Source organism: Primulina eburnea, chromosome 2 (assembly GCF_022965805.1).
Source record: "Primulina eburnea isolate SZY01 chromosome 2, ASM2296580v1, whole genome shotgun sequence".
Lineage (NCBI taxonomy): Eukaryota > Viridiplantae > Streptophyta > Magnoliopsida > Lamiales > Gesneriaceae > Primulina > Primulina eburnea.
The window spans coordinates 36,182,136-36,192,641 of NC_133102.1; the positions used below are offsets into that span (position 1 = coordinate 36,182,136).

The 10,506-nt window shown below is 33.3% G+C and overlaps 1 protein-coding gene across 1 annotated transcript; it reads right to left on the reverse strand.

The window, feature by feature from the left end:
• Nucleotides 1–3,654: 3,654 nt before the first annotated feature.
• LOC140824260 (uncharacterized) lies at nucleotides 3,655–5,803 on the reverse strand. The gene is made up of 6 exons (XM_073185857.1): nucleotides 5,558–5,803; nucleotides 5,136–5,345; nucleotides 4,654–5,026; nucleotides 3,903–4,000; nucleotides 3,751–3,826; nucleotides 3,655–3,683 (listed from the first exon to the last, which is right to left on the reverse strand). The coding sequence occupies exons 1-6, from the start codon at nucleotides 5,801–5,803 to the stop codon at nucleotides 3,655–3,657; spliced, it is 1,032 nt and encodes a 343-aa protein (XP_073041958.1).
• Between the last annotated feature and the right edge of the window lie 4,703 nt (nucleotides 5,804–10,506).

Sequence of the window (10,506 nt, forward strand, 5' to 3'; positions counted from 1 at the left end):
AAGGTCGATGTATCCATCTATGTGTAACCACAGTACTAGGCGACGGGGACATCAGCAACACTCTCACTCGTCAACTGAGCCTTGGCCTCACATATCATCATATCATCATAATCATCGTATGAGTCACAATCAGTTCACCTCCTTCAACGTTTCATATTTTCATCACTTATAAAAATTCATGCATATATAAATCATTTTTCTTTTAAACCAAGCATGCAAAATATATTTTAGCATTAACGTTTCATCATATAATTTCATAAACATTAAAAATAAACATATTAACATTATTTACAGCATTCAGGGCACTAACAGGACCTCTAAAAATTTTCAGTGTAAATTGACCGTTTTACCCCTAGACTTATAATTTTCCATAATTATCCTTAGACCTCGTAACGACGGCCCAAAATATTCTAAAATTAACCTATTACCTTAAAAAACTCCCTTAAATATTTCTTAAGCTTAAAATTTAGCTTTTCAATAATTTTCTCGATTCATTTTTAAACTTAGACGTATATCCCGATTTTGACTCGTATTGACTCGAAACTTAACCAACACTTACCAAACTTGAACCAAAGCTTATTAACAAATAACTAAATCTTTTTCAACCTAAACTAAGCCTATTAGAACCCTCGAACCAGCCTAGACTCCTACTGAAATTTCTGGTGTTCCTATTTCCGAAAAACCTAGTCCATGTCATGCAAGTTTCGATCCTAGCCTTCAAGAAACTCGCCAGCCCCTATGAGGCCTTCCTAGGACCATGACTGAACCCCTATCGACCCTACTGGACCAAGCTTAAAGGACCTATAAGCCCAGCCCCTCAAACCCGATCACTCAAGCATGTGCGGCCCTCCTCTCACGCGATCCCTCAACCCCTCAAACCACCCCTTGTGCTGCCACCCTAGGACCATCATACAACACTTGTAGGACTCTTAGCCATGCCCTAACAGCAGCTACAGCCATGTCTCTCAAGGAAAGCCCTAGCCAAAGAGTCCCAACCCACTAGGACTCTTATTTTCGTTCCTCATGTCACTAGGTTGTGTCCAGCCTCTGATCATGCCCTAAAGGACTCTAAAACTAGTGTAAAATGTCCCTTATGAAGCCCCTACCATGGCAGCCCCTTTGTGCAATGATATCATAAGTTTTGGATCACAAAAGCTTGAGTTATTGACATGTTATGGCATGAAAACGAAAATAAATACAAGACTAACATATTTTTCCATGCAAACATACTTCAATCATGTAATATGGTGTGATGGATGATAAAAAAAAAGGAGATTAAGGCGTGCTTTTGCCTATTTTATGCACGAAAAACAAGTTGAGATGCGAAGAACATCGACGTAGAAAATCCTAGGCTGATTTCTCCTCAAAACCGTGACCTTTCCTTCTACAATTCTCGTGTGTGTGTGTGTGTGTGTGTTGATGCTGCTAGGAGGAGTTCCAGTTGATTAGGGGAGAGGTGGTGTGTGTTTGTGGGGTTTTAGGGTAGGGTTTGGGGCTTTTATTTTGATATAAAACAAGTGGTGTAAGCTTAGACACATTAACATGGTATAATCATGGTTTGCAATCGCGGTCGCGGAGGTCACCGTTCCAGTTCTCATGACATTTCACCGAACGATCACGACGTGGAAATTTTTTAAAAATTAATATAAATTGAAAATTTTGGAAAAATATTAAAAACATGTAAAATCAAAATAGATGTCATTTGAATAGATTATTTGATTAAAAAATATAGTAAATATATTTTTTTAGATTTTATCTACGTCTTATTGAATTACAAAGCATATCTTCGTTATATATCGAAATTTTCACAACCCTATCAAAATTGAAATATTCTATTAAGAAAGTTTTGGGTTATAATCACTTAAACTTTTGAAAAAATTTCCATTTGAGGTACATATTTTAACCCAAATTGGAATCAAATTTCTTCAAAGCTTACTTTAGAGTTTCATATTATTTAACGTCAACTAAAATATATCAACTAAATTTTACAATCAATTTAATTATTTTATCATTAAACATTCTGATGAAAATTTCCCAATATAAATAGTTAAATTTCAGTGTAGTTCTTCTTTCTTTGATGGATGGAGCGGGAAGTAGACTCGAGACTCACCATCTTAGATCAATTGATGTATTTTCCAGCGTTCCTAATCAAATTATTTTTAACCATATTAAATTATATATACTATCTAAATGAGAGTAAAATGGTAATAATAACTGAAATATGAATTGATTGAAAAATGATATATTGACATAAAACTATATGACAATATTAATGTAGAAAAATACCTGTAAATGTTATACCATCGAGACTAATACCAAGAAAAGTAACGTGCACGAACTAAATCATCAATATACTCTCCCTCAAGATTCAACTGAGAAAATTGATCTTCGCCATATGGTCGTGGATATAAATCGGTGTTGTGTTGTCCACCAGGATATTGATTGAGTCGGGGATTCGAAGCGGAGTCGGTGTGGTGTAATGAACATGGATTTAACAACGCTTCATCACGACGATGACGGTCTCCAAATTCTCGATGCCCAAAAGAATTACTAGCCTCACTTGAAGATACATATCCATGGTCATAATGTCTAACATCACCTGCTACGAATGATTGATGGTCATGATATCTATTTTGTCCACTATTAGAATAGCCTTTAAGTTGATTGTTCATGTGATTGGTATATTGAGATGGCTCATAATCAATTCCATAATTTCTAATTCCACTTGCATTAGATGAAGAATGATCATGTCTAGTACTATAACTATGATAATACCCAAAGCTAGGTAATTTATATCCAATGGCACCATGACCAAATTGTTGATAGCCCCAACGGTAATTTCTTGATCTATAATCATCTCTGGATTGAAATTGTTGGGTTCCCCCCAAGCCAAGATTTTTTATTTGTTTTTCAACACCCATATATGACTTTGAAAATCTACTAAAATGTTCATTATCTTTGGCACTCGAGAACTCTAAAAAACTTGCTAAAAATGACTTTGTTCCATTATCTTAGGGCGATAACCATGATCAGTGTCTTGCGTGGCATAATAATTCTATTTCCCTCGTGACCATGTCATTCCAGTATCATACTGATCATATTGATGTGTTTGGTCATCATGTTGCTTTTTTTTTACCACTTTCACAATTGTTTCCATCATTACTATCATCACTATTGTCACTGCTACTGTATTGTCAGTTTCATCACTATCAGAAGATATGATTCCTTTGCCTTTTGATACTCTTGAGGTGCCCTCATTATTTTTATTCTTAGAATAACTTTGACCACTAAATGTCATGTTGTGATCCTGGGCATTTGATGTTTAGTGGCCTTGATCTAACCATTCTAAGTCATCACCTTGCAATACAGGGAAGTCATTATCTCTTGTCCATTCTTTTAAAATATCATCATTTTTGAATATGTGATCAAGGTCTATAGGACTATAATAATCATCATCTTCATTTTTATGCATCAAATTATGTATTCTTAATCGCATATTGTAATGAAAATATACCAATTTATGCAATTTTCTATCGCCAAACGATTGCGAAGCTTAGTATGTATTAGAGACCATGTACTCCAATTTCTCTAACAACCAGAAGATGAACATGTCTGGCTAAGGACTTTAACTGCAATTTTTCTCAAATGGTGAGCTTATTCACCGTAATCATTCCACCATTCAGCTGATCAAAGAACAAATGATATAAGTGGTATCACTTTAATGTTTATGAAAACATATAGAGTTCAAACCTGGAAGACTTTTTTTAACAGATGTTTTGGCAAGCGGGGATCCAAACTCTCCCATTTGTTCCGTGAAGAGTTTAATCTGTAAAACATGTTTGATAAAAAAATATAGTATACTGGATATGAAAAATGTTGTGGAAATTTTATAAATATCATACCTCGCTAATTGTTGAAGCTTGTGAATTTAAATCAGGTTCTAGTCTCTTGACTACAGCATTTAATCCTCGTTTGACTTCATCGGTATAAACATAGGTTCCTGAAAATATGCTAAAAACACACAAATATTTAATATATATATATATATATATATATATATATATATATATATATATATATAATGATAACTACAACAGTGAATTTATACTTTATGTAAATTCACATAAATATCATCTAATTTACCTGCATCATGTAGGTGTTGGTATAATTGACTATACCAACGTTCATCAATCACATCTCAGTACAATTGCCAGTCTTTTACACTTTCTTTTATAGAAAATTTTGCTCTATCCATTTCTTCATAAATAATGGATAGAGTTGGCGTGTTGTCTTGATCAACCAACTTCAAAACTTTTACAAGAGATTCCATAGTTGAACATATGTCACGAGTCGTCTTCCAAAATCTAGTGTCCAAAATGATTGCTGCAATTTTTTCAGCATATTTTCTTCCCTTGCTTGTATTGTTGTACTCCTACCACTCAATTGAAGTATACAATCTCTTCAATTCTTGGCAATATCGGATGAGACTTTCTAAAGAAATAAATTCCGTAGCAAAGCGGGTGATTCTAGGTCTCAACAATTCACGATCATTTGTGTAGATTTTCATTAAGTTCAAGATTTTATCGTTGTTGTATATAAAACTTGTTATTTTCTTTGCTTTGTCAATGCACTTTTTTACCTTTGACATCTTACCCATATCTTCAAGCATAAGATCAATACAGTGTGCAGCACAAGGTGACCAAAACAAGTGAGGTCTTTCAATCATCAATTTCTGACCAGCAGCCTTATTTGCACTTTCACTATCTGTAACCATATGTACAATATTTTCATCTCCAATCTCGTCAATAAATTTATTCAAAAGAGATAATATAAAACCAGCTATCTTTTTTTTGTTGGTGCAATCTACTGAACCATGAAATATCATGTTACAGTCGTAATATATCATAAAATTGATTATATGATGCTTGTTACGTGTGCTCCAACCATCGCACATTATTGTGCATCCATATTTCGACCATTTTGATTTTAATGTATTTAAGTATCCAGTAATATCTTCTACCTCCTCCTGCCAAAAAAACACCACCTATTTGACGTCCTGAAGGATGTAGGTGTTGGTATAATTGATTATACTAACGTTCATCAATCACATCTCAGTACAATTGCCAGTCTTTTACACTTTCTTTCATAGACAATTTTGCTCTATCCATTTCTTCATAAATAATGGATAGAGTTGGCGTGTTGTCTTGATCAACCAACTTCAAAACTTTTACAAGAGGTTCCATAGCTGCACATATGTCACGAGCCGTCTTCCAAAATCTAGTGTCCAAAATGATTGCTGCAATTTTTTCAGCACATTTTCTTCCCTTGCTTGTATTGTTGTACTCCTACCACTCAATTGAAGTATACAATCTCTTCAATTCTTGGCAATAACAGATGAGACTTTCTAAAGAAATAAATTCCGTAGCAAAGCGGGTGATTCTAGGTCTCAACAATTCACGATCATTTGTGTAGATTTTCATTAAGTTCAAGATTTTATCGTTGTTGTATATAAAACTTGTTATTTGCTTTGCTTTGCTTTGTCAATGCACTTTTTTACCTTTGACATCTTACCGATATCTTCAAGCATAAGATCAATACAGTGTGCAGCACAAGGTGACCAAAACAAGTGAGGTCTTTCAATCATCAATTTCTGACCAGCAGCCTTATTTGCACTTTCACTATCTGTAACCACATGTACAATATTTTCATCTCCAATCTCGTCAATAAATTTATTCAAAAGAGATAATATAAAACCAGCTATCTTTTTTTTGTTGGTGCAATCCACTGAACCATGAAATATCATGTTGCAGTCGTAATATATCATAAAATTGATTATATGATGCTTGTTACGTGTGCTCCAACCATCGCACATTATTGTGCATCCATATTTCGACCATTTTGATTTTAATGTATTTAAGTATCCAGTAATATCTTCTACCTCCTTCTGCCAAAAAAACACCACCTATTTGACGTCCTGAAGGACCTTGTACTCCTAGTCCAACATCTGTGATGTATTAATCATTGCTTGATAGTATGGACCACTGTCTGCTGCATGAAATGGAATTGCATTGTATATGAACCATTTTGAAATAGCCTTCCCAACTTCTTTTACCTTTTTCAGGAGAAAACCAATTTTTTATAGTCTGTCGTTTTGATGAAAACATATAAAAATCAACCCCTTTCGAAGGTAGTTGAGCTCCCTCTCTTACGCTAAAGCTACCATGCATTTTTTTTTTCTAAAATTGGGATTTGTACCAAGTGATGAACTACCACCAAAATTTCCTAGAATTCAAGAATATAGAGTAATAAATATTTATTTTTGTAATTAAATATGGTTGTTCAAAGTAAAATGATAAAATATTTAATTTACCTTAGCCATACCGGTTATACATCTTCTCCTCGAATGCTCTTGTTTTACGACTTTCTTTCATTATGTTTTCCAATGCTCTATTTTCCATCTCTTCTAAAGTTTCTTCATTGATATTATCCAATCTATAATCATCCTCACTGCCACTGGCACTATCGAATTCATGTATGCTATGTTGTATTGCACTTACTGTAATTTTTTTTCCTCTTTGATTAGAATTCTTTCAGACTTAATCTCTTGAAGATGTTTCCGTAACATCAATAATATCTCTTTTGAAGCTTTACTACACGACTCAACATTTCCATAAACATGTGCAATATGCTGTTTTAACCTTGTAATTCCTCTACTTACAACTTTTCCACAAAATTTGCATTGTATTGTCTTTCGATTATCTCCAATGGGTTTATCAAACTCCCAACCAATATCAAGTTTTGGAGGCATTCTTCAAAATACTTAGTGATCCATGATATTTATTATCGAAGATGAAAAAAGTAAACTGTTTAATACAATCTACTGAAAATATCGACGGAAAAAATATTTTACTTAGAAGAAAGAAGATATCGCACCTTATAAAATTCCGTGCCTTTGAACGCAAATAATAACTTTATAATCTCCAGAATTCTAGAAAACATCATGTAAAACGATTTCGAATACTTATATTGACTTATACAAAATTAAAAAATTCAAACAAAACACCAAAAGCCCAAATATTTATCAAATTTCAACAACTTCGAAATTATAAATACAAAATATAAAGAAATATAATATATTACTTCAAAATAAAACACAATATATTCATACCTTATATTCTGAGTATGGCATAATTTCAGCTACAAAATTGAGTATGGACATGTGTGTGATATGCAAATCAAGAAAATGGTAACTTTAAGCATTACATGGTGATTTCAAATCAAATAATAAATTACTTTACAGCAATGCAATGTACATTATTTGAAAACATATCTCGCATATGTAGGTTCTGTAGTGCCCAAATTCAGTACACGTATAACTCATTCATTTGTTTAATCATTAAAGCATTTTAATTAATTTTAAAACCAGTCTTAGTATTGCATGATTTATTTAACTGCATTATTTTAATTATTCATGTTTATGTGATACACGTTAAAATATTTTTCAAGTTTCATATTTCAGGCGATTATTCGAGGCGGGATCGAGGAAGAGACCGGTGACGATTTTGGAAATTTTATGCGGTATTTTATTTTAAGTCAGGAATGGGGCGTTTTAAATAATTTATTGATTTTTAGCATTTTTCAAGCCTAAATCACTTATTTAGTAATTTTGAGAGTTTAAGACTTTTAAACTTTTTATTTTGTGGGTGTTATTTTAATTAAGGAGCTATTTAAAATTAATGTGTATTTTCTTTAATTAGGGGAGTATTAGCATTTTTAAATTAGCATGTTAATTATTGAATTAAGCATAATTTATTCCCTAATTACTACCTTAACACACACACACACACTAAAAATCGCTTAATACACACACAATTTCACAAATCATATTTTTATTATTTTGAGAGGAGAAAACTAGGGTTCTAAGAGGTGAAAGCAGCCGCCCCCTCCCATCGATTTTCCAGCAGGTTCTCGTTGGTTTTATTGCAAGATTTTAGTGCCACAATCGTCCCGGATCGAGCCTCGCACCGTCTCCGCATCGGTATCGTCGTATCGGTATTTTTAAATATCAAAAGGCACGTATATTCTGTTCTTGATGCATCGATCATGTCATATTATGTGTGTGTTGTTATTTATGCGTAAAACCATGTGTATGATGTGTAGAAGTTCGAGCAATTGTGTTAGGATCACTTTTGAAACCATTTTAGGGATCAAAAATCACGTTTTTACTGTTCTGGTTGAAATTGAGAATTTTCAGTCGAGATTTTGAGAAAACTTTCAACTAGAAAATTGTAGGACTTTTTGATGCCTTTGATTTGATATAAAATTCGAGATTTTTGAACGAAAATTGAGTGCGTTATGACATTTTTCGTGGGACTGCTCAAACCGTGTTTTCAGAAAATCATGTTATTGATAAGTTCTTGAAGTTTTGTGTTGCAGGCTTCGTTGGAAATCTCCGGGCGATCGTTGCTGCATTTAGGCATGTTTTGTATGAGGTTGGATCGATAATGAGTGTGTCGTTTACTGTCGCTAAGTGCTTGAATCTATTAGAAGTCGTAGGATACTATTTGGTGTCAAATTCCGTGCTTGAGTCGTTGGTTGTCAATTGTCGCTTTTGGGAACGATTTCTTTCTGATTGTTGGGGGTTAGTATAAAGCCTTGGTGTCCTAGGGAGTGTCTTGGGGTGTCAATTCGTAGCCATGGAGTTGGGTGCGGAGGAGGAAACATCATGTAAAAATTTTCACGCAAGTTTCGTCGTGCAGTAGGTAGACGGACCAGTACACGGACCCTGACACGGGGTTCGTGCCTTTGTTCTTCCGGATTGCATTTTTCCAGAGTCTGCACGGACCCCTACACGGACCTAAGCACGGGGTCCGTGTCTCCCCTTTTCTACACATGCATTTTACTGTACCTGTAACGACCCGAAAGTCAGATTACATATAAACCATGCATAATTATTACTATTTAAATTTAAAATGATTATATATATATATATATATATATATATATATATATATATATATATATATATATGAAGGGTCTAATTCATTTTGATATTTGACAAGTCATAACTATTTATTTTAAATGCAAAAGTTTAGTTTTATCTTTTCATTTGAATATGCGAGGCCGGACCGGAGTTTGGAGATTAGAGATAAGATTAATATTAAGATTAATAATAAGAAAATATTCCTAAATTTAAATTAAGTCAAGAATAATTTAATTTAAAGAAAAAAAAAATGTTTTAGGATTTATTAATTAATTAGAGCTAAGGTATTAAATAAGTACTTTAGGTTAATATTTAATTAAAACTTAAATTAAAATATGTAAACATATGGGGTTTAATTAATCTAGGTATAATATATTCAAGAAATTAAACATAGCATTTGAATATTTAAATTTGAATTCATGTATGCCATGCAAGGTTCTAAACAAGATTCTAAACTAAATTAATTTGTGAATACATTAAAATATATATAATGGAGGTTTAAAATCTTAAATAATTAAAATGCAAATTTAAACCATAAAATACCATTCAAAATAAGTTGGAATTTGGTCAATACAATTCAAAGGTGTAGTAACTTTTCTTTTCAAAGTACCTATAATGAGACTTCATGGTGTATTAATTTCCCATTGGTAATTCACTAAGTAGTAGTAACTTCAAATACTATAATTCATATCATTTTCCTCAAACCAAGATCTAAGCAATATCGAACACATGTAGTAGCAAAGAATCGGCTAAGCAAGGGAATGAGAATCATTCCAAAAATCCATTCAATTCTTGCACTTGTAACATCCATCTTAATGCACTTCAATACCCATTTATCACCCCTTGAACCTTCATCTTCATTATCTACATTTCCTACACACCCTAACTTCGAAATCAGCAGAGAACCAACAGCTTAGAACCGAGACTCAGCAGCAATAAAATAAGAGAAGAAGAGGCATTTCAAATTCCTTCAACCCTTGACTTGTAACCCCCAACTTAATGGATATTAAGACTCCTTTATCACCTCCTATAATACTCATCTCTATTGTCTAGCAATCACACACCATTACATTCGAAAATATCAGAAAAACAGTAGCTTAGAATCGTGACAGAACAGCAGCAGAAAAGTAGGAAAGAAAAGAAGATCCAACTCCGACTCCGTTGCGTCGTATTCGTCGTGTTGATTTGTTTTTGTCAAAACAAATTCCAAGCATGTATATATTGTTTCTTTGCTCTTCAATCAAGTCCTATAAATATTTTTAAGCATTATATGTTCAGGATTCATGAGGTAAAACGAAATTTTGACAGCAACAATACCAAAGTTTCTGCACAGAATTTTTGCCTTATACTTGGTGACCCACGGTTTTGAATTGTTTGGTGCTTCAGGAGGTTGTCTCGTTTTCCAGGAACACAAGGCTGCATTTAGGAATAAATTAGAATGTGTTAGGATGTTTTTGGTTCAATGGTTCAAGTCCATACAAGCACAACAAAGAAGTTACAGCAACATTTCCATCCTTTCCATG

Excerpts from the sequence above, each read along its gene's own strand:
- LOC140824260 (XM_073185857.1), bottom strand. The coding sequence starts at position 5,803 with ATGATATTTCATGGTTCAGTGGATTGCACCAACAAAAAAAAGATAGCT. Across the intron at positions 3,827-3,902 it reads AAGCTTCAACAATTAGCGAG|ATTAAACTCTTCACGGAACA; the intron begins GTATGATATTTA and ends CATGTTTTACAG. Across the intron at positions 3,684-3,750 it reads TGTTAAAAAAAGTCTTCCAG|CTGAATGGTGGAATGATTAC; the intron begins GTTTGAACTCTA and ends TTCTTTGATCAG.